The following is a 24,303-nucleotide window of genomic DNA, read 5'->3' on the forward strand; positions in this document are numbered from 1 at the left end:
GAGTGGGCTAACCATCACCTGGTGGTGTTCTGACCCTCCCCTGGGGAGAGGTCAAGACCAACTAGGGTCAGGTTCAAGGTCACTCCCCCTGGAGAGTTAACCCTGTACAAACCATGACACATGCCTCTCCATCTTCCACATTCCAGTGTAAGCAGCAAGCTGTGTACCCTTTACAGGTTTGGAATGCATTTTCACAGTGCACCACAAACTGCTCCTAGATTAAGACACAACACCTCTTATGAATGCCACTACAAGTCCTGAATGGATTTTCAACTAACTCCCAGCAGTCATTTAAATCACTACTGACATCTACACACGAGGAGAAACAACCCTACAATACCATCAGTACAGAACTTCCACAGTATAATACTAAGTATTTCTCCAAGGTGTGTCTGAAATCTGCCTGCATGTCACACAGAAACATGAGACTGGTATAAAAGACAATCTTCACTCTTATCAGTTGATTTATATTCATTTCATTACAAAACAAAAACCAAGCAAACCATTGTTACAGAAATGTATAAAAGAGTCTAGTCCTAAGTGAAATGGCTTAGCCTAGAAGTTTTACAAGAAGGATGTGGAGATGCTGGAGTGTGACCAGAGAAGGGCCACTGGGATGCTCAGAGGGCTGGAGCAGCTCTGCTGTGAGCACAGACTGAAAGAGTTGGGGCTGTGCAGTCTGCAGAAGAGGAGGCTCCCAGGTGACCTTCTTGTGGCCTTCCAGGATCTGAAGGGGGCTACAAAAAAGCTGGGGAGGGACTTTTCAGGATATCAGGAAGTGACAGGACTGGGGGGAATGGAGCAAAGCTGGAGATGGGTAGGCTTAGACTGGCAGTAAGGAGGAAGTTGTTCACCATGAGAGTGGTGAGAGGCTGGAATGGGTTGCCCAGGGAGGTGGTTGAGGCCACATCCCTGGAGGTGTTTAAGGCCAGGCTGGATGGGGCTCTGGCCAGCCTGCTCTAGGGTAGGGTGTCCTTGCCCATGGCAGGGGGGTTGGAACTTGAGGATCCTTGTGGTCCCTTCCAACCCTGACTGATTCTATGATTTTAAGACTTGCACCAACACAGGAGCCAGTTTCACAGAGAGGAAGAAGTACAGCAAGAACCTTTATGGATGCCTTCTAAATCAAGGTTGTACAGAGGAATCTGATAGATCAGATATTCTCATGCAGATATGATTGTGTTTATTCACAAATCTCTTCAGCACCCGGAACCTCTTCACCTGTGCTTTGCAGCCTTGGTGTGACACGTGTTTAAAGTACTTGCAACCTAAGCAAACAAAAAGATAAACAAAATACTAAGTTAGACCACGAGAGAAGCAAACACAAAATGCTTTAAGTAACATGCAAAGATCTAAGAAAACTTTCAGTAATGAAAGGTAGTAAAAAAATCCAAGACATCAAAGACACAACCACAGCATTAAATCTGACTTCATTTGACACAGCAAATGTTCTACACGGTATTACTGTGTCTTGCAAAACGTTTCTCTCTTTTGTTTTCCCTCCTCAAACAGACCAGGAAGCAAAATGTCTAGAGTATAAAGCAGCACTGATTTCAGGAATTAACTTACTGCACTGGATAAGGAAAAGAGATGCTCATGCTGACACCAATAAGCACTTAAAAGTCATTAAAAATAACATTCAGAGCTGGAACAATTTTAGCCAGGTGGGGATTGGTCTCTTCTCCCATACAACCAGTAATAGAACAAGGGGACACAGTCTCAAGTTGTGCCAGGGGAGGTCTAGGCTGGATGTTAGGAGGAAGTTGTTGCCAGAGAGAGTGATTGGCATTGGAATGGGCTGCCCAGGGAGGTGCTGGAGTCACCGTCCCTGGAGGTGTTCAAGAAAAGCCTGGATGAGGCCCTTAGTGCCATGGTCTAGTTGACTGGCTAGGGCTGGGTGCTAGGTTGGCCTGGATGATCTTGGAGGTCTCTTCCAACCTGGTTGATTCTATGATTCTATTTGCCATCTGGAAATAAAAGCTGGAAGACATTTGATAACATCTGACTGAATCAAAAAAAGATAAATTGTTTTATGAAGCCCAGAAGATAAAGTTAGAGAAAAATTGATGACACAAGTTGCCTAGCAACCAGTAGTCCAAACCAGTGCAAATCAGCATCTCCACATTATATTCTCATTCTCAATTTAGCAGCTGCTTCTTGGCCTAATATTGCACTTGAGTTTGGTAGTATCTCAAAGAATAGGTCATGACAGGACCTGAAGAGGTCATTGTCATCAGTTTCTTACAAAACTGCTGATGGTTTCTGCTCAATACCCACTTGTGCTGGTTTGAAGCTAGCTAGAATGTTTTAGTGAGAAGAATCAGATTACAGGCTGTGAAAAGGAAACAATGGTGATGTCTGCTGCACTCATAGGCTTGCTGAGATGGATAAAAACAAGAACATAAATATAGATAACAGAGTCTCTCTCTGGGCTTTGTGGGCTGCACCTCTCTCTCTAACTGTATGATTAATCCATCTGCTTCCTAATCCCCCTGGCTGACCCTCCAAGCTACCTTGAGCATAAGACAAAGTCTTGGGTAAGGTAGATGGGTGGAAAGAAGGTAGAAGGGTGGTTGGGAGCCCCTCCTGGGGACTCAGGTTTCTGGGAGGGCTGTTGTGTTTCTGTATTACTTTTTAACTTGTATATTTCTATATACATACTGTAAATCTCTGCTTGTATCTTGTGCTAAGCTGTAAATAATAAGCTTCATTCAAATTCCAGAGCTGCTAAGTCTAGCCTGGGTGATTTTACAAAGGGAGGGGGGCAGGGAACACCCAAAGCATCACACAACTCCCCTCCTCCTCTTTCACATAGAACGGTCTGGGTTGCAAGAGACCTCCAAAGGTCATCTAGTCCAACCCCCTCTGCATTAATCAGGGGCATCCTCGACTAGATCACATTGCCCAGAGCCCTGCATTACCACCAGCTGCTCCCAGGTTATTTGCTGAGACACTGCCTAGGCTGGCATCCAGCAAGCAAATTCTCTGTAGTCCTCACAAGGTTCACTCAGGAGCATGCTGTGCGTTTTGAAAATGGGAGTTTGAAGGTTAAACAAGAAAAACAGTATTGTGACTGCTCAACAAGGCAGGATAAAACAGAATTCTAAAGCAGGGTAAGACAAGCTATGTAAAATAGATCTCCACTTCCAAAAGCAAACAAATGTAAGCATTTTTCTACTGTTCAGCTTCAAAGACAATCTTTCATAGAAGAAAGAAACTGTGCTTGTTCCAAAGTGTAGATCAGCTGGATCCTGTTTAATTCAAGCTAAAACCAGACAGTTGTTGTTCTATATGGTGCAAAGGAAAGAACATTCAGTATTACCCTTTCCCAGCAAGATTCCAGCCACCACAGCTTTTTCATAGGAAAGGCTCTCATTTTCCTGCCAATTCCTTTTTGCTAAGTAACGGCTGAAATGGAAGGCTGGCCACCAGTCCTTTCTGGAGTTCCACTCTTCTTTGATCCACTCCAGATGCTTCTCAGAGCTGGAAGGGGGAAAGAAGATACAGAAAAGCTTATGTAAAGGGTTAACCCTCCTGGGGTTGGATCTGAACCTGATCCCAGGTCCTCCTGATTCTTCTCTGGGGTTGGATATGAACCTGACCCTGCTTCCTGTCTAGGGCCCCTATAAAAACACAGCAACTTCATGCTTCTTGCTCTCTTGCCCTCCCTGCCTGCCAGGTAGCAGCACCCTTGTTCCAGCTGCTCCTGTTTTACCACATGGTCATCCCACGGTAGACAACCCCTTCCTGACTCTACCTCCATTCATTGCCATCAATCTGGTTGTATATATCTATTTTTGCATCTTGTTTCCCTTCCCTGTATCTCTTTGTAACTGCCCTGTCACAGCCTAGCAATTCTCACACCAGCTTCAGGCAATGCATGCACAGTGACAGAGCAGAAGACCCAACAGCTTTTGTTTCCTCTGCCACCCCTCAAAGAGGGGGATCAGTGATGAGCAGTAAATGCTACTCAAACATCTGAATAACTCTTCCTGATGAAGCAGGTAACTTAGTTCAGAAAACAAAACCACACACACAAAAGAACAGCCCAAAACAACAACAACAACCACCCCACAACACTGCCCCTGAAACAACTCACACACATGCCTCAAATCAAGAAACATTTTTTCCAGACAACTACAAAAATGAAAGTTGGAGTTCTCAATGATTTCTGCTTTCCTCCCAGTGAAAGCACTCCCCAGACAAGCGCGGCCACAGGGCAGGGCAGATAATTCTTCCATTGCCCAGCATGAAGAAATAAAGGCTACAACGTAGCAGCAAGAGCAGCATGGCCAGCAGGAAAAAGGAGAGGATTCTCCCCATCTATGCTGCTTTGACCTCACCTGGAGTCCCGAGTACAGTTCTGGAGCCTGCAGCACAAAAAGGATTTCAAACTATTGGAACGAGTTCAGAGGAGGGCCACAAAGATGCTCAGAGGGCTGCAGCAGCTCTGCTATGAGGACAGGCTACAAGAGTTGGGGCTCTGCAGCCTGGAGAAGGCTTTGAGGAGAGCTTATAGTGGCCTTCCAGTATCTGTAGGGGACCTACGGGAAGCCTGGGGAGGGACTATTGACAATGTCTTGTAATGACAGGATGAGGAGGATTGGGTTTAAACTGGCAGAGGGGAGATTCAAACTAGATGCTAGGAAAAAGTTCTTTCCAGGGAGGGTAGTGAGACACTGGCACAGGTTGCCCAGAGAGGTTGTGGATGCTCCCTCCCTGGAGGTGTTCAAGGCCAGGTTAGATGAGGCCTTGAATGACCTGTTGTAGTGGGAGGTGTCCCTGCCTGTGGCAGGGGGTTGGAACTGGATGATCTTTCAGGTCACTTCCAACCTAACCCAGTCTATGATTCTATAGTGTCAGTTGCCCAAAGGTGGAGACTGGACACATTTGTTTTTAGCACAGTTCATCATTGATACTTACATGATAATTTGTTTCACCTGCCTGGCCAAACAGCTCCAGGCTTTCACATTCTCCTTCCAGGCAGCGTAATCCAAGGCTGCAAAAATAACTTCAAGTCCCAGACGCTGATTTTTTCTTTTCTCTGGGAAAAAAAGATTAGGCTGCTAAATATCTTAGATTAGGCTGAACTCCTCAGTAAGCAACAAGACAGTTTTCCATCCTGCCAAACACTGTTCCTTTCCATATTACTGAGGGCTTCTCTCACTGCCTTCTGCCTCTTCCAAGAGATATGGGTCCCTGGCTCCAGAGCACAACTCATACCAGAAACACTTTCCCTACTCCCACCCTGCTCAAGAACTGCTGGCTTGAGAAGCACATACAGGACTGCTCTCTTATCCCACACTGCCATGCTTACAGTAGCTGCTGTTTCCAGAGATCACTAATCAATACTTCTAATTGGCTGTACTGATCAACATGCTCTTCCCACAGGAAGGGCACACAGTGCCTCTGGAGCACTTCAAATCCTGAGATGCTACCAAAGAAAAAGAGAAAAGAATCAAATCTGGGACTGATAGGAACAAAATAGACATTTCAAGTCAGCAGTTACCTGTCAGCAGGCTTCTGCAAATAATTGCTTTTTCTCCTTCACAAGATTGTCCTCATTAGCTAAAAACTGTTCACAAGTGCCATGCATGAACAGAAAAAAGAAGCTCTCAGCCAAGAGGTTGTTTCCCCCTCCCCCCCAAAGAGAGTAAGCAAGAGAGGACAGTCTTGTTTCAAAGACATTTCACCATCTGCTGATTTGCTGGAACATATCAGGTCACAGGAAGAAAGACAGCTTGGAATGGAATTGATTAGCACAGGGAAAAGAGTCTCCAAATTGGAAGATGTTACCAGCTTGAGGACAAAACTGCCTCCAACAACAGGAAGTTGTTCTTTGGTTAGTAACAATGAAGTAAAAGCACAGACCCATCTCCATTCTTCCAGAAGAGGAAGACTAAATAACAACAGACCCCAAAATGGGAATGGGGACTCATAGGTTGGACTCAATCTTAGAGGTCTGTTCCAACCTGATTAATTCTGTGGCATTCAGAGTAGGATATCTTGTAACAACACATTATGTTTGAGATCCTGGCTGTGCCTTACACCAGTTTGCTTTGATAAGCCTTTAAAATGAGAATGAGATTTGTTTCTAGAAGTTTGTAAATGGCTGCTCACACATCCAGGTTAAAGGTTCCTGTGACAGGGGCTGTTGGGCTTTTTCATTCACAAAAATCACTTTCAAAAGCCTCAAGAATGCTGAAGAACAATTTGAGAATATTATTCTAGAACAACAAAGAGCAAAGATATTTAAAGACTTACTTGATTTTTGAAGCATAGCACTAAAATCTATCATCAGTTGATGAGAAGGAACAATATCATGCAAGATCTGAAATAATAAAGATTAAAAATAAACCCACAAACTCCACATGGTTTTAATTTAAAACACTTCCTGAAGACTTCTGCCTGATCAAGAGCAGCACAGGCTGCAGAGGTTTCAGGGCTTTAGTTTGGAAGGTTAAGCAATCTGGTACTAAGGTGCCTTAATAGTGACTATTTAGGTCCATTTTGCACATCTGCCACTCTACTCTGTGGCACAATGGGTGAAATACCTTCATGGCTGCTGAGAAACACTGCTTGGGACAAATAAGACATTCCCAAGGAGCAGCTCAAATCCATATTCAGTGTCCCTTGTTAAGATGGCAACACTGTTTTCTTTCTAGGCCAGTTCTAGCTCCCATCTGCACAGTGAATCTTGGTTTCTGGACACAAACCAGTTCTTTGAGTCATCACTATCTTGTAAGTGGCTAGAGCCTAAAGCTACTGCTAAAAAGCACTGATAAGATGGAATCTTATACATATAAGCTACACTTTAAGCCTAAACTCTAGGAAGCACACAACTTGCAAGCACATGAGTGCCATCAAGTGGCAAAATAGACTGCAAAACATCGATCTTGGTATCTTCCTGTAAAGGTGTGCTAGTCTGAAGCTAGCTAGAATGTTTTGGTGAGAAGGAATAGCTCACAGGCTGTGAAAGAGACACAATGGTGATGTCTGCTTCACTCACAGGCTTGCTGAGATGTATAAGAACAAGAGTATAAACATTGATAAGGCAGTTCGGGCACTGCCTGAGCTCTGGGCTGCATTTCTCTCTAACCTCACATTCCATCCCTCTGATTAATCCACCTGCTTCCTAACCCCCCTGGCTGACCCTCCATTACTTTAAGAGTGGCAGAGAACTGGAATAGGCTCCCTTAGAGGCAGAGGTGTCCCAAGACTCTGAAGACTTTCAAGGCCTGTGTGGATGCGTTGTTACGTGATCTTGCTCTGGCAGAGGGGATGGAGTTAATGATCTTCAGAGGTCCCTTTCAATCCCTACTGTTCTGTGACAAAAATCTGTTTGCCTCTCATTCACATCCCTCCCACTAACTTTCCTCTAATCCTCTGCTTTCCTCAAGGAATACAATAGGGTATATAATATTAAGAGCAGAGTGCAGGCGACCCAAATTGTCTGACCACCACACAACATGAATGACCACAGACTGTATTGACTATAAACTGTGTACCTTCAGTGCAGATATGAGTGATTTCTTGGATGCACCATGTCTCTTCAGGAACTGGTAGAGGTAAACATGAGCATTTGGATTTGCAGGAAACTTTGAGTTGTAGGCATATTCATTTAAGACTTGGCGGGCTTCATTATGGTCTCCATAGAACTCCAACAACTAAGAGAATTTAAGCCTGACATTAGTATCCCACATACTGGCAATCAAAGCCTTACAATTCATTATGGGCTGCCACAGAACTATCCAATAGTACAGGCTGTTATCTTAGAGTGCACCATATTGGCCAAGACTAAGCTGCCAATATTTTCCTGGCCACTCTCATCACAGATAGGCAAAAAAATCACACATACAAGCTGCTACAGGAAAAAAAAACCTTAACAATTGTCAAAGAGCTACCAGCACTTGCTCACTGGAAAAAGACACCATCAGGTCTTTCAAAGGAGAGGCTTCATGAAGGAATTGGGTGGTGCTGATTGATACCCACCTGAACATGAGCCAGCAGTGTGCCCAGGTGGCCAAGAGAGCCAGTGGCATCCTGGCCTGCATCAAGAATGGTGTGGTCAGCAGGAGCAGGGAGGTCATTCTGCCCCTGTACTCTGCACTGCTTAGACCACACCTTGAGTCCTGTGTTCAGTTCTGGGCCCCCCAGTTTAGGAGGGACATTGAGATGCTTGAGCGTGTCCAGAGAAGGGCGACGAGGCTGGGGAGAGGCCTTGAGCACAGCCCTACGAGGAGAGGCTGAGGGAGCTGGGATTGGTTAGCCTGGAGAAGAGGAGGCTCAGGGCAGACCTTATTGCTGTCTACAACTACCTGAGGGGTGGTTGTGGCCAGGAGGAGGTTGCTCTCTTCTCTCAGGTGGCCAGCACCAGAACAAGAGGACACAGCCTCAGGCTGCACCAGGGGAAATTTAGGCTGGAGATGAGGAGAAAGTTCTTCACTGAGAGAGTCATTGGACACTGGAATGGGCTGCCCGGGGAGGTGGTGGAGTTGCCGTCCCTGGAGCTGTTCAAGGCAGGATTGGACGTGGCACTTGGTGCCATGGTCTGGCCTTGAGCTCTGTGGTAAAGGGTTGGACTTGATGATCTGTGAGATCTTTTCCAACCCTGATGATACTGTGTGATACTGTGTAACTTGGCAGCTGTCAACACCAAAAACCCATAAAGGTGTACATAGAGAAGTCAGCACTTATAGAAGCAAATCACTGAAAAACTGTTTTAAGAAATACAAGTTTCTGAACTCAATTATAAATTCTAAGCAGATGTTAAAAACAAATAACACACAACACAAAAGCCAACCAAACAAAAGCACCAAACCATCAGAACAGAGGGGCTGCCTATGCGGTACCTTGAGCCTTATCCTTGCCAAAAAGAGAAATGGTTTTCAGGAATTTAAGCAAAGCAGCTGTGCTCCAATTTCTGTCCTATCTCCATGAAAACAAAACATACAAGCTGTTTGTCCAGCTCATTTCCTTCGTGATGCACAAAGAAGTCTGGTTTTGTGCTCTGTGCAGGCTCTTTAGTTCTACCGGGAGCAAAAGTGTGCCTGTGAGACACACACATAGGTGTTGTTTTAACAGTACTTTGTTGTCACCCAGAGAGAGATAAAAAAAACCCTGCAGACAGACATCTCAATGAAAATTAGACAGGTGAACACAAGAGAAAGGTGTCTGTAAAACATGCCCTTACATCCACATAGCATTTCACAAAGCTGTCCCAGACTCCAGGTATTTTAATGATCTCCTGTAAGTTCACTGCTGCCTTCCGAAAGCAACTGTGCATTTCTTGCTCAACAGACAAGTCTTCAAAGCCAGCCTGGCCTACCAAAACATGAAACACAGACACAAAATTAGCTACAAGTGGCACATCCAAGAGCAGATCATGTTTTACTAAGCAAGGAACTCAGTCAGCAGACAAGCTTGTAAAAAGAGAGGCCTTGGTTTCCTCAGTACTGGAACCACTCCTGTTTAGATTTATCATCATACAATTTCAACTGAGAGAATGGGGCCAGTCCTGTTCAACATCTTCACCAATGACACTGATGAGGGCACAGAGCCTGCTCAGCAAGTTTGCTGATGACACCAAGCTGGGAGGCTTGGCTGAGACAGCTGCAGGCTGTGCTGCCATCCACAGAGACCTGGACAGACAGAGAGCTGGGCACAGAGGAACCAGAGGAGGTTCAACAAGGACAAGTGCAGAGTCCTGCATCTGGGGAGGAATAATAAACTGCAGCAGTACAGGCTGGGAGGTGATCTGCTGGAGAGCAGCCCTGTGGAGAGGGAGCTGGGGGTCCTGGTGGCTAACAAGTTCCCCATGGCACAGCAATGTGCCCTTGTGGCCAAGAAGGCCAATGGGATCCTGGGGTGTATTAGGAGGAGTGTGTCCAGCAGATCAAGGGAGGTTCTCCTCCCCCTCTACTCTGCCCTGCTGAGACCTCATCCTGAATACTGTGTTCAGTTTTGGGCTCCCCAGTTGAAGAGGGACAGGGATCTGCTGGAGAGGGTTCAGTGGAGGGCTAGGAGGATGATGAGGGGACAGGAGGACATGGCTTATGAGAAGAGGCTGAGGGACCTGGGACTTTTTACCCTGGGGAAAAGAAGACTGAGAGGGGATTTGATAAAATATTTAAAAATATCTGAGGGCTGCCAGGAGTGGGGGGACAGGCTCTGCTCACTGCTCCCTGGGATAGGACAAGGAGCAATGGGTGTAAGTTGCAGCACAGGAGGTTCTGCCTCAACACAAGGGGGAACTTCTTTACTGTAAGGGTCACAGAGCACTGGAACAAGCTCCCCAGGGAGGTTGTGGAGTCTCCTTCTCTGGAGGCTTTCAAGGCCTGTCTGGATGTGTTCCTGTGTGATCTGTGTTAGATAGGATTGTCCTGCTCTGGCAGGGGAGTTGGACTCGATGATATCCTTGCGTCCCTTCCAATCCCTAACATCCTGTGAGCCTTAGAGAAGATGCTACCAGCACAAGGTTGAGTTTTAATCTCCTGCTATTCATACCAGCCTGCCTCATCTCAGCTTCAAAATGGAAGCACTGGCTGGAGCAAAGTATTATGGGGCTTGAAGTTCAAATTTTACCATGGAAGTCTTCCTGTTCTGGTAACAGCTTTTGTATTCTGGGATTTTGGGTGTTGGCTCTTTTCTGCTGAGATGGCAGTGGAGTATGGAGTAGTTCCCTGGTTCAGGTTGTTATCTCTCTTGGTTCCGAGTGCTAGTTTCTAGCTAGCTAGAATGTTTTGGTGAGAAGTACACTACAGGCTGTGAAAAGGAGACAACAGTGATGGCTACTGCACTCATAGGCTTGCTGAGATGTGTAAGAAGAAGAACATAGATAACACAGTCACTGTCTGGGCTTTGACCTAACTTCTCTCTTCTCTCTAACCTAACCTGCCATCTGTGAGGCTAATCCACCTGCTTCCTAACCCCCCTGGCCGTCCCTCCATACTAACTTAGATGCAAGGCAAGATCTGGAGTAAGGTAGAGGGGTGGTAGAAGGGTGGTTGAGAGCCTCTCCTGGGGACTCAGGTTTCTGAGAGGGCTGTTGTGTTTCTGTGTTACCTTTTACCTTGTATATTTCTGTATCTATTGTACATCTCTGCTTGTACCTTGTGCTTAGCTGTAAACATAAAGCTTCATTCAATTTCCAGAGCCACTGAGTCTAGTCTGGGTGATTTTCCAAAGTGTGGGGGGTGGAGAACACCCAAACCATCACATTCTGCTTGCTGATGCTTTCTGCCCCACTTTTCCTGCAAATAATCTAAGGTAATTGTGCACTGTATTATTATGACCATCATCTCATTGATCCATTAAACTTTTATTTCAACCATGAGTTCCTTTGTGTGTTACTTCTCCCTCACTTGTGGTGTTGTAAGGAAAAGGCTGTGTTAAATTAGTACAGTCCCTAAAACAAATTCTGTAAGTTTTCACAGAAACAAGGAGAGATCCAAGCTAGCTGAAAGCACAGCCAGAGAGTATATGCAGAAGTAGATGCCACACACAAGCAGCAACTTACCTATTAGTAATTATGGCATTGTCAGGCCTGGAAGGCACCCGATGGATCATGTAGCTCCACCTCCCAGCTCAATCACCCTGCCATGTCTACCTGACACTAGATCAGGTTGTTCAGAGCCACATCCAGCCTGGCCTTAAAAACTTCCAGGGATGGGGCTTCTACCACCTCTCTTGGCAACCTGTGCCAGTGTCTCACCACCCTCACAATGCAGAGCTTCTTCCCAACATCCAATCTGAATCTACCCACTTCTAGTTTTGTTTCATTCTCCCTGTCACTGCCTGACATCCTAAAAAGTCCCTCATCAGCTTTCTTGTAGGCCCCCTTCAGATACTGGAAGGCCACAATAAGGTCTCCTCAGAGCCTTCTGTTTTCCAGACTGAACAACCCCAACTCTCCCAGTCTATCTTCAGAGGAGAGGTGCTCCAGCCTCTGATAATCCTTGTGGCCCTTCTCTGGACACATTCCAGCATGTCCATATCCTTCCTGTAATAGCAGTTCCAGAATGGGATGCAGTACTGCAGGTGGGATCTCACCAGAGTGGAATGAAGAGAGAGAATCACTTGCCTTGACCTGCTGGCCACAATTCTTTTCCTGCATCCCAGGACACAGTTGGCTTTCTGGGCTGCAAGTGCACGCTGACAGCTCCTATGGAGCTTCACATCCACCAGCACCACCAAGTCCCTTTCCTCAGGGCTGCTCTCAAGACAATTGCTGCCCAGTCTATATTGATGCCTGAGATTTCCCCAGTCCAGATGCAGGACCTTGCACTTGGTCTTGTTGAACCTCATGAGGCTGGCTTGTGCCCATCTCTCCAGCCTGTCCATGTCCTTCTGGATGGCATCCTTTCACTCCAGCATGTCAGCCACACCACAGAGCTTGGTGTCACTGGGGAACTTGCTGACAGTACACTCAATGCCACTGTCCATAGCAGAGCTTACATCAGAACAAAACTGGTTAAACCAAGCCAGCAAGATAACCTATTTTCCCAACACAGAAGTGCAGGAGAAGTAACACACAAGAACTTGGAATTGAGAGGGGAAAAAAAAGAGTGCTCTAAGAATAGTGTTTACTGAGCAAATTCAGTCTAGTTGACTGGATAGGGCTGGGGGATAGGTTGGACTGGATGACCTTGGAGGTCTCTTCCAATCTGGTTGACTCTATGATTCTGTGAAATATAGTACAAAATGCACAATTACCTTAGCCTATTTGCATAAAAAGCACAGCACAAAGTAGCAGCAAGCAGAAGCATGCAAGGCAAAAGCCCATGCCAGAAACTACTTCCCCATCCCTACTTGTCCTACCCAGTGGAAGAGACAACAGCCAAAAAAAACAGAACCAGCAATTGGAACAGGAAGCCTCTCATGTTGCAATCTGAACTTCAAGCCCCATAATACTTTGCTCCAGTTAGCACTTTAATTTTTGAAGCTGTCATGACTGCAACATGGTATGAATAACAGAAGCAGATTCAACTCAATCCAAGACACTATCTTTAAAGAAACTGAAATGAAACAAGTTTTGGAGGGCTTTTGCCACCTCCCCAAATTCTGGCAGCAGTCAAATGCTTCCACACTGCTTAAGTCATTGCTGTAAGTGAATAAATTCCTTTGATCATTATTTCAGCTGTTGCAGGCTGGATAGAAGAAATGTTTCATTAAGAGGATCTCAGGTCACTTTGAAGAGCTGCTGGTCAGTGTGCTATTCTGGCACCACCACTGCTGTTGATACAGACCTTTGTACCACCTGTATCATCAAATCCTGAGAGTAAAGGTGTCATTGCAAACCATGGTATCTGCAGAAGCAAGCTGGAGTCTGCAACTCCATACAAATCACTTACCATGCTCTAATAGGATGTTCTTCTGCTTACACCAGCTGTAGTAGTCCAACAGTCCCCTGTAAGCCTGAATCAGTTTCTTTTCTTTATCCTGAACAGCTGAGTATTCTCCAAACCTCCAACTTTCTGCCATGGACAGGTTTTGGTAAGCTTCATCTATTAGTCCATTACACAGGAGATGAAAGGTGTGCTCCAGGCAAATCTGCAGTTCAAATAGTCCAGACCACAGAGTTTCAGATCACAAATGAAGAGATGTGCAGCAATATAGGAGAGATTCACTACTCAGATGCATATGAAATACAGCCAACAGTTACTAGAGCATTTAAAGTACAAGTGTAAAATGCCCTTTTTTTATCCAACCAGTATCTGTACAAGGAATTTTGGAGACAAATTCAGGACTGCACAGGGAGGTGTCACTGTCCCTAGAGGAGTGTTCAAGGAACACAGGGACATGGCTTAATGGCCATGGTGGTCTTAAGTTTAAATGATCTTAAAGGTGTCTGACAACTGAAACAATTCTGTGACTGGTAGAACACAAGGGGCAGAGAGATGAGCCACAAATCTAAGTATTTTTTCCCTGACTGAAGATGCTGGAGACCTTGGTAATTAAAAGCATACATAAAGAAGCATCCCTGGGAAGGAAAAGGGGATCTTGGAATACATGGAACAGAAAGTCACACATCCAGTGTTAGCCTGTATCTGTATATACAGATTAGCTACTGGAAAAGTGAGCAGGTAATGAGGACAATATTTAATTACAACTCTGCACCACAACAGAGTCCCTCTTTTGCTTTCTTTGCTCCTGAGTACTGGATCTATTCACTGCTCTCTAAGCTTTCCACTGACCTTGGCTAACAGATAACAAGTAGGCTATGCTACTTGTTTTATTTCCTCTCTGGGAAAGAAAGAGAGGGAGGGAGGGTGGCTTTGAGTCCCTTCTGGGCAGTTTCTTTGTCCAGGAGGCAATCTGGATTTATGTATTATTTCTGATTTGGCTATAACTGTAAATACATGTAAACTTGGCCACAATAACCCCAAGCAGCACTATAGGCTGGGGACTGAGTGGCTGGAGAGCAGCCAGGAGGAAAGGGACCTGGGGGTACTGATAGACAGTAAGCTGAAGATGAGCCAGCAGTGTGCCCAGGTGGCCAAGAGAGCCAATGGCATCCTGGCCTGCATCAGGAACAGTGTGGCTAGTAGGACAAGGGAGGTTATTCTGCCCCTGTACTCAGCACTGGTCAGACCACACCTTGAGTACTGTGTCCAGTTCTGGGCCCCTCAATTCAAGAAGGATGTTGAGGTGCTGGAACATGTCCAGAGAAGGGCAACAAAGCTGGTGAGGGGCCTGGAGCACAAATCCTATGAGAAGAGGTTGAGGGAGCTGGGCCTGTTTAGCCTGGAGAAGAGGAGGCTCAGGGGTGATCTTATTACTGTCTGCAACTACCTGAAGGGGCATTGTAGCCAGGTGGGGGGTGGCCTCTTCTCCCAGTTAACCAGCAATAGAACAAGGGGACACAGTCTCAAGTTGTGCCAGGGTAGGTATAGGCTGGATATTAGGAAGAAGTTCTTCACAGAGAGAGTGATTTCCCATTGGAATGGGCTGCCCAGGGAGGTGGTGGAGGCACCGTCCCTGGGGGTCTTCAAGAAAAGACTGGATGAGGCACTTAGTGCCATGGTCTAGTTGATTGGTTAGGGCTGGGTGCTAGGTTGGACTGGATGATCTTGGAGGTCTCTTCCAACCTGGTTGATTCTATGATTCTATGAAATATATTGTGTATCTATGCTGGTAAATTTAGCTTTGCTGTAAATAAAGCTTTATCTTCCTTCCAATCTGTCTGAGCTGGTCTGGTAAATGTCAATAGTGGGAGGGTAGTTCCCTAACCCACCACATATGCAATCCCTAACTCAGATGTTTTGGGGTTTTTTTTACATCCCTTTCAGTAAAGCATTTCAGAAAAAAATAAGAAGCTAGTCCTTAAGGAAGCATTCAGGTAAACATGGATAATCATCAAGACTGCATTAAGTACACTCACCTTCAAATACCTTTTTAATCCTAAAGTTTTCATCTGTTCTATGAAAGAGTTGAACTCTTTAATGTTGCTCTGGGGATGATGGCTCAAAATTTCAGCTCCCATTCTCCAAATAATCTGTTCACAGGGAGAAAGGTTAAAAAATAACCTTAATACAAAACCAGCAAGTCACCACACATGCAGTTTTATCAAACTTACTGCAACATATGAAATAAACCCACAATTGAATTGCCAATCAAAAACTAATAATAAGTGTTACCTACTACTATTGCAATCGACATGATCACCAAGACTTTCACAGTCAGTGGGCACTTCATAGTTACTTTGCACTCCAGCAAAGCTTGTGACAACTGCATTTGTCAAAAGGTTCCTCCTCCTTGTACTGATGAAATGTTTTCCTTTGCTATGCTCTCACTGAGACACAAGGTACATATAATTCTTTCTGAAGAATTAACTTAGTAATGAAGACTACTTCCAACGAGATCTACATACACTTGTTGTCAAGATCTGCCTACACTGTGTGACCAAATATTCCAGCAGGCTAAGCCATGGTCAAGCTCTCCATTTAACAGTTCTGACCCCTTCCTCCTGCTTCTAGCTTAGTACCTGCCAGGAGTTTTTGCAAGTACTGAAGGAGCTGGTAAAAAAAATAAACAGGCCACTAACTTTCAAACAGGATCTGAGTGATGGGAGGCCACTAACAAATCATTACAGCTCTTCCATTTCAGTAAATTACTTCACAATGACTTTTCACAGATGTAACTCTTACACTAAGCCAAGTGTTCATTTGCTGTGTTGTGCTAGTTTGAAGCTAGCTGGAATGTTTTGATGAGAAGAATTAGATTATAGGCTGTGAGAAGGAGACAATGGTGATGTCTACTTGATTCATAGGCTTGCTGAGATGCATAAAAACAAGAACATAAATATAAACACAGTTGCTCTCTCTGGCTCTGGCTGCCTCCCTTCTCTCCCTAACCTGCTGTATAACTAACCCATCTGCTTCCTAACCCCCCTGACCAATTTTCCAAACTCACCTTGAACGTAAGGCAAAGTCTGGGATAAGGTAGAGGGGTGGAAAGGAGGTGGAAGGGTGGTTGGGAGCCCCTCCTGGGGACTCTGGTTTCTGTATCATAGAATCATAGAATCAACCAGGTTGGAAGAGACCTCCAAGATTATCCAGTCCAACCTATCCCCCAGCCCTAGCCAGTCAACTACACCATGGCACCAAGTGCCTCATGCAGTCTTTTCTTGAACACCTCCAGGGACAGTGACTCCATCACCTCCCTGGGCAGCCCATTCCAATGCCAATCACTCTCTCTGTGAAGAACTTCATCCTAACATCCAGCCTATACTTTCCCCAGCACAACTTGAGCTGTGTCCCCCCTGTATTACTTTTTACCTTGCATATTTCTGATATAGCTGTATATATTGTAAATACCTGCTTGTATAATGTGCTAAGCTATAAATATAAAGCTTCATTCTAATTTCCAGCTCAGCTGAATCTAGTCTGAGTGATTTTCATAGGAGTAGAGGGGTTGGTAACACCCAAACCATCCCATGTGTCAAGGGCCTATGTAGAAAACAAATCAGCAAAACAACAACAATGTAACACCAACAAAACTAACAAGCAAACAAAAACATACACCCACAACATACCAGACAACCAAACAAAACAAACCCCCACCACAAGAACAGCCTGCAAGACCAGAGAACCTTTCAGGAGCACTGAACGCTGTCAGGAGAAACAGCAGACAACACTGCAGTTTCCCAGCATCCCTGAAAGCAAGATCTCAGCAGAACCCAAGCTCTGTCAAGACTTAAACCCAAGGAAAGGCAAACTTTTGTTGCATACTTGGATAGTGTGCTGCCTTAAGCACTACTACTTATAAGGTCTGGTGTATTTTCTGTAGCCTGCCATTCAAAGGGTTTTTACATCAGCACCTGAGCAGCTGCCTGTTTGCTTTGGAAGTGTCAATCTCTTAGGTTTTTTTTTTTAATGAAAGTAATTTAAGAAAGTTACTTAACATTTCAGGTCTTAGCTCTGACTTCTTTTTTATAACTGGAAAAAAATAAGTCATGGCTGTAATTAAGACAAATCATAGAACGGTCTAGGTTGAAAGGGACCTCAAAGACCATCCAGTTCCAAACCCCTGCCACAGGCAGGGACACCTCCTACTAGAGCAGGTTGCTCAAGGCCTCATCCAACCTGGCCTTAAACATCTCACAGAATCACAGAATCAATCAGGTTGGAAGAGACCTCCAAGATCATCCAGGCCAACCTAGCACCCAGCCCTATCCAATCAACCAGATCATGGCACTAAGGGCCTCATCCAGGCTTTTCTTGAACACCTCCAGGGATGATGCTTCCACCACCTCCCTGGGCAGCCCATTCCAATGCCAATCACTCTCTCTGTGAAGAACTTCCTCCTAACATCCAGCCTATACCTACCGTGGCACAACTTGAGACCTCCAGGGAGAAAGCAATCACAACCTCCCCGGGCAACCCATTCCAGTGTCTCACCACCTTCACTGGTAAGAGCTTCCTCCTAACATCTAGTCTAAATCTACCCTCTACCAGTTTAAACCCATTACGCCTTGTTCTGTCCTTACAAGACTTTGTAAATAGTCCCTTCATGTTGCTCATGAAGAATTATACTTCTCGGAAGTAACTTTTTCAACTACAAAATAATTCTTTAAGGGACATTGGCTTACCTCTGATGGACCCACAGATTTTCTGGAAAAGTCTTTCTCTAGTGACTCAACATAGCAGGCCAGGAACTCTGCAGCCCTTTCCCACTGCTTCTGTAGCATGGCATCTTGAATGTAACTCAAACACGCCTCCTTGCTCTTGCTGAAGTCTAACTTCTGTTTCTCAGAAGACACTAGACAAACAAAACAAAAGGCCACATCTGTCACAGCCCTTATTCAGATTATGTGCCTATTATTTCAGTATCTCTCTTGCATGGTCTTCCTCAGGCACTGTGGAAAGTGATGTTAAGCTATATGGGTTTGAAGTTAAACACCCTACTGCCCTGTAGGGAAGCAAAGCTGTGGAAACAGCTGGAAATATAATATGAAATAGTGTTTTCCACAAGGAGTACACAGATGCAGACATTTGAAACAGTGAAAAAAACCCACCATTATACACTATTGCTCTACAACAATTAGACCAGGGTGCTTTGGTCACTTCACAGTACATTGTTACATTTCGAGGACAGCTCTCTTGCCTTATTAATCATCATCCAAGGCTGTGTAACTGTTATGGTGAAGATCTGCAAACATACAAACAGGCTATTCCAGTATGAAAGCAATCCCTGCTATGAACAAGGATAAAGGTGACCTTATTGTGGCCTTTAAGTATCTGAAGAGGGACTACAAAAAAGCTGAAGAAGGACTTTTCAGGATATCAGGGAGTGACAGGACTGGGGGGAAAGGGAGCAAAGTTGGAGATGGGTAGGTTCAGGCTGGACGTGAGGAGGAAGTTGTTGAGCATGAGAGTGGTGAGAGCCTGGAATAGGTTGCCCAGGGAGGTGGTTGAGGCCTCCTCCCTGGAGGTGTTTAAGGCCAGGCTGGATGATGCTCTGGGTAGTCTGATCTAGGGAGGTGTCCCTGCCCATGGCAGGGGGGTTGGAACTGGCTGATCCTTGTGGTTCCTTCCAACTCTGACTGATTCTATGAAACATAGGGAATTATTCTAAGCACATGACTGGAGAGCCACTTACCCTTCCAACATGGATACTGGTTCAGCTCCTGTTAGAGCACAGATGTGAAGCCTCATTTCCACGTTTGTTTAAAGCTGACCATTATATGCCATTGCCACAGCATCAGGGAATTTTAGTTGGAGACCTCTGCGCTCATCGAGTCCAACCCTCAAACTCGTCCCTACAATGCCCATAAGAGCCCTCTGCAAAGGACATGCAGACCTCACCAAACCACCTCCTACCTGACTGCAGCAGGCAAAGTAACAACTCAATTAGTAGTTTGGAAGCAATTTTATTACAGCACATTCTATAAAGTTACCTCTAACCAGTCTACTTACAGTCTAACCTCAGGGCTAGATCCAGTATGAAAACCAAACTCCCAGTGAACACGAGCTTAAACAAAAGGGACATGGCTAAATGTAGTTAACTCACAGGATGTTAGGGGTTGGAAGGGACCCAAGGAGATCATCGAGTTCAACCCCCCTGACACAGCAGGACAATCCTATCTAACACAGATCACACAGGAACACATCCAGAGAGGCCTTCGAAGTCTCCACAGAAAGAGACTCCACAACCTCCCTGGGGAGCCTGTGCCAGTGCTCTGGGACCCTTACAGTAAAGAAGTTCCCCCTTGTGTTGAGGCAGAACCTCCTGTGCTGCAACTTACACCCATTGCTGCTTGTCCTATCCCAGGGAGCGGTGAGCAGAGCCTGTCCCCCACTCCTGGCAGCCTTCAGATACTTAGAAACATTTATCAAATCCCTTCTCAGTCTTCTCTTCTCCAGACTAAGCAGCCCCAGGTCCCTCAGCCTCTCCTCATCAGCCATGCCCTCCAGTCCCCTCATCATCCTCCTAGCCCTCCACTGGACCCTCTCCAGCAAATCCCTGTCCCTCTGCAACTGGGGAGCCCAAAACTGAACACAGTATTCAAGATGAGGTCTCAGCAGGGCAGAGTAGAGGGGGAGGAGAACCTCCCTTGATCTGCTGGACACACTCCTCCTAAGACACCCCAGGACCCCATTGGCCTTCTTGGCCACAAGGGCACATTGCTGTGCCATGGGGAACTAGTTAGCCACCAGGACCCCCACGTCCCTCTGCACAGGGCTGCTCTCCAGCAGGTCACCTCCCAAAGTCCTCTCAAGTCATACTAAGCAAGTTACTGATAAGTTATCTGACATGGCCAGCGCGTTTCGCTGTGAAGCTGTTTTGAAGCGGCTTCACCAGAGCGTTTCCAGTCACCCTCACCCACAGCGCCTTCGCTGCCGGCCGCCTCATGGGCCCTTACTTGACGCGCACCAGCCGCCTCCAGACTCCTCACACGCTGCCGGGCGGCCCCCACACTGCAGGGATGTGGCACCGGGACCCCAACCACCCCAACTCGGAGGCAGACAGGCGGCGAAGCGCGAAAGGAAGGGGGAGGCCAGGCAGGCAGCGGCCGAGAACAGAGGAACGGCGCCGCCAGGAGCCCCGGTAACGGAGCGAGAGCGAGCAGGAAGGGCCCGAGCCGGACCCGCCGGGCCGATGTACTCTTACCCACTTGGCTGAGGTGCGGCGGTAGGAACGGCAGGTACATGGCTGGAAGCAGGGCGCTCCTCGCCCGAGCAGCAGGACTCTTCCCCGCCGTCGGCGCCGCCGCCACTTCCTCCTCCTCCTCCTCCATAGAGCTGTCCATCGCGCTACGAACCCGCACTAATGGTGCCTCACCGCCCGGCTTCGGCGGGCAGCGCGCCTCTCTGGCTCCGGGAGGCGATTCTGCTGCAGGGAGTCCTCACGAACCAACGGCCGCGCCAAGCTAATCCAGCTCAACTCTACTTCGGCATCAGTCTGCGCCGTGAACGGCAGCGGAGACGGTTCGGGGAGAGCCGAGTCCAGGAACAACCGACTCCCGCAGCGCGGCGGCAAGCGCATGCGTGCTGGGAAACGTGGCGCGGCCGTGCCACGCTGGGGGCATGGGAGGCAGAGGACGCCCGTGGGCATGCGGGCTGGGGAAGGGGACGCCGCCGCCACGCTGGGGGCGTGGGAAGCAGAGGACTCCCGTGGGCATGCGGGCTGGGGAAGGGGACGCCGCCGCACGCTGGGGGCGTGGGAGGCAGAGGACGCCCGTGGGCATGCGGGCTGGGGAAGGGGGCGCCGCCGCCACGCTGGGGGCGTGGGAGGCAGAGGACGCCCGTGGGCATGCGGGCTGCGGAAGGGGACGACGCCGCGTCGCCATCATGGGAGAGGCAACTGGCCCGCACGCCTGCGCGGTGAGCGGGCGGGGACGAGAACTGGCAGGCTTGGGGGCGTCGGTGGGGTCGCGTTGGCTGAGGCCGGGCCAGGCGAGGTGGTGCTCCCGCCTCTGCTTTGAATTCATCCTGTGCAAGCGTCCGTTTCCCGGGGTGCTCGGCATTCCTCAGCTACGGGCGCCGGGAGCTGCCCGGAAAGCGGTGCAGGCCTCGGGGGAATCCCTGGTGCCAGCGACCCTGCGCCCGGACCGACAATTGCCCGGGCGCTGTCAGGTTCGGTGGTGAGCCGAGCGGCTGGCCAAGCTGGGGTTTGCTTCCACCCGAAATAAACCCGAAATTAATAGAGAATACGGATCTATAGGCTAGAGCAGGGGGTGCAAGGATGGTATACGGATCTATAGGCTGGAGCAAGGGGTGCAAGGATGGTATACGGATGTATAGGCTGGAGCAGGGGATGCAAGGATGGTATACGGATCTATAGGCTAGAGCAGGGGGTGCAAGGATGGTATACGGATGTATAGGCTAGAGCAGGGGGTGCAAGGATGATATACGGATGTATAGGCTGGAGCAGGGGATGCAAGGATGGTATACGGATCTATAGGCTAGAGCAGGGGGTGCAAGGATGGTATACGGATCTATAGGCTGGAGCAGGGGATGCAAGGATGGTATACGGATCTATAGGCTAGAGCAGGGGGTGCAAGGATGGTATACGGATCTATAGGCTGGAGCAGGGGATGCAAGGATGGTATACGGATCTATAGGCTAGAGCAGGGGGTGCAAGGATGGTATACGGATCTATAGGCTGGAGCAGGGGATGCAAGGATGGTATACGGATCTATAGGCTGGAGCAGGGGATGCAAGAATGGTATACGGATCTATAGGCTGGAGCAGGGGGTACAAGGATGGTATAAACCGTGGAGATGCAGAGGTCAGGGCGCTGCCAGTGCAGCGGGTCGTGGCAGGGTTGCCAGCAGATCAAGGCTTCCCGAGGCCTTGCCAAGAAAGGGCAGCAGGCAGCCCAGGAGCCAGCCGCACGGTCTGTGCAGCTGCCCAGGCATGGCATGCTGGCTTTATTCTGCTTGGAGCCAGAGAAGGAGGAGCAGGAGGGATCCGAAGGAGCATGGGAGGCTGCCTCGGTGTGTTCAGTCGTGTGGCAGAGGGATGTTTAGATCTACGGGTAGCACATTCAGTTCATTAATGCAGCTGGGGCTAATTCAGTGGTTACTCTGAAAACTGCAAATAACTAGATCCTGTTGTCGCTTTGTCCATTAGCTGTGCTGGTACTTTTTCTGTTAGTTTATCATTTAAAACATCGTGTTATAGAGAAGAAAATGATTTCAATTCATAATCTTTTTCTATTGCAGAGCACTAATGTTGTCTGTGCTCCTGTAGAGTACCTGGATTCTAGAAATCTTCCTGCCTCAACCACAGAATCTCCTTTGTACACATTTTTACTGGGCCTTGTTTCTTTATATCACTTTTGCCAGCTGACATTGCCATGGAGTGTTTTGATGTGTGTAAAGTCCAGTCCTCCGAGTAAGAATTTGCAGATCTTTTTCAGAAGGGCTTTGCCATGTGAAGGTGAGTAAATAATAAACTGGCTCAGATTAAAGGTCCATGTCATTCAGTACCCTGGTTCAGCCGTGGTCAACAACAAAGTGTCAAGGCAATAGCACAAGGCAGAACAGTTGTTTGTAGCATTTGAACGTGAAACCTCAATGTGACATTTTATAAATCCATGTGAGGATAACAGAAGTCTCAGTTCTTTTTTAGCCCTGTATTCTTCTAAGATGTGACCAGCATTTCAGTTCCTAAGTATTCTGTATTATTGATAGTTAGCTCACTCGAGTAGCTTGACAATAATCTCTTATTTAGCACCACTTCTTTAACAGTGTCTACTACTTTATCTTTTATAATTTGTGCCTCGTGTGAATGTCTCATTGATTATTTGCATTCTTCAAGTGTGGTATCACTTTCTGCAACGTTTCTGAACTTCTGTTATGTCAGTGCCCTAATTTCACTGTCCAACTTGCTACATTTCTCTTTACTATAAAACTCCACTTTTAGTTCTTAACATTCTTAGCTTTAGAAGCATGTTCACATTTTGCTTGTTACTTTTATCTTCCTGTGTTGTACATGAGTGAGAATCTTTGCTGATTCTTATGTAAACTTAACCAACTGATCTTGCTAATGGATATTAGTTACTCTATAGATACGTCAGTGCAGGAGAGGTGGGAGAACTGTTTTGTAACTGTAGACACACATAAACTGTTAGCTTTCTCATGTACAGCAGGACTGTTCTCACACTTCAGTTTAGATATTTGGAATCATTAAGGTTGGAAAAGACCTCTTAAGACCAAGACCAACCTTTTAGCAGAGAAAGGTGACAAGGCTGGTGAGAGGCCTTGAGCACAGGCCCTACGAGGAGAGGCTGAGGGAGCTGGGATTGGTTAGCCTGGAGAAGAGGAGGCTCAGGGGAGACCTTATTGCTGTCTACAACTACCTGAGGGGTGGTTGTGGCCAAGAGGAGGTTGCTCTCTTCTCTCAGGTGGCCAGCACCAGAACAAGAGGACACAGCCTCAGGCTGTGCCAGGGGAAATTTAGGCTGGAGGTGAGGAGAAAGTTCTTCCCTGAGAGAGTCATTGGACACTGGAATGGGCTGCCCGGGGAGGTGGTGGAGTCGCCGTCCCTGGAGCTGTTCAAGGCAGGACTGGACGTGGCACTTAGTGCCATGGTCTAGCCTTGAGCTCTGTGGTAATGGGTTGGACTTGATGATCTATGAGGTCTCTTCCAACCTTGATGATACTTTGATACTGTGATTTCTATGACCACTAGACCATGTCCTGAAGTGCCACATGTGCTGATTTTTTAATACTTCCAAAATACTCTTTTGTCTTTAACCCTAAGTGAAATATTTCTCCTTTCTGTCATATTCTCCTTTCTGTATGTTACTAAGTGGGTAGATTAGCTCTATGAAATACTTGCAATTCTAGGGAAT

The 24,303-nt window shown here is 47.0% G+C and overlaps 1 protein-coding gene across 1 annotated transcript; it reads right to left on the bottom strand.

Moving 5' to 3' along the window:
• Positions 1-1,074: 1,074 nt before the first annotated feature.
• On the bottom strand, positions 1,075-20,990 carry TAF1A (TATA-box binding protein associated factor, RNA polymerase I subunit A). The gene is made up of 10 exons (XM_064164560.1): positions 20,614-20,990; positions 18,092-18,261; positions 15,383-15,496; positions 13,353-13,551; positions 9,194-9,324; positions 7,509-7,667; positions 6,265-6,331; positions 4,924-5,044; positions 3,323-3,483; positions 1,075-1,268 (listed from the first exon to the last, which is right to left on the bottom strand). The coding sequence occupies exons 1-10, from the start codon at positions 20,750-20,752 to the stop codon at positions 1,126-1,128; spliced, it is 1,404 nt and encodes a 467-aa protein (XP_064020630.1). The 5' UTR covers positions 20,753-20,990; the 3' UTR covers positions 1,075-1,125.
• Between the last annotated feature and the right edge of the window lie 3,313 nt (positions 20,991-24,303).

The sequence above is a fragment of the Pogoniulus pusillus genome, chromosome 25, assembly GCF_015220805.1.
Source record: "Pogoniulus pusillus isolate bPogPus1 chromosome 25, bPogPus1.pri, whole genome shotgun sequence".
Lineage (NCBI taxonomy): Eukaryota > Metazoa > Chordata > Aves > Piciformes > Lybiidae > Pogoniulus > Pogoniulus pusillus.

Coding starts and splice junctions, on each gene's coding strand:
- TAF1A (XM_064164560.1), bottom strand. CDS start 20,752: ATGGACAGCTCTATGGAGGAGGAGGAGGAGGAAGTGGCGGCGGCGCCG. Junction 18,262..20,613: donor GCCGCACCTCAGCCAAGTGG/GTAAGAGTACAT, acceptor TTGTTTGTCTAG/TGTCTTCTGAGAAACAGAAG. Junction 15,497..18,091: donor AATCTGTGGGTCCATCAGAG/GTAAGCCAATGT, acceptor CCCTGTGAACAG/ATTATTTGGAGAATGGGAGC.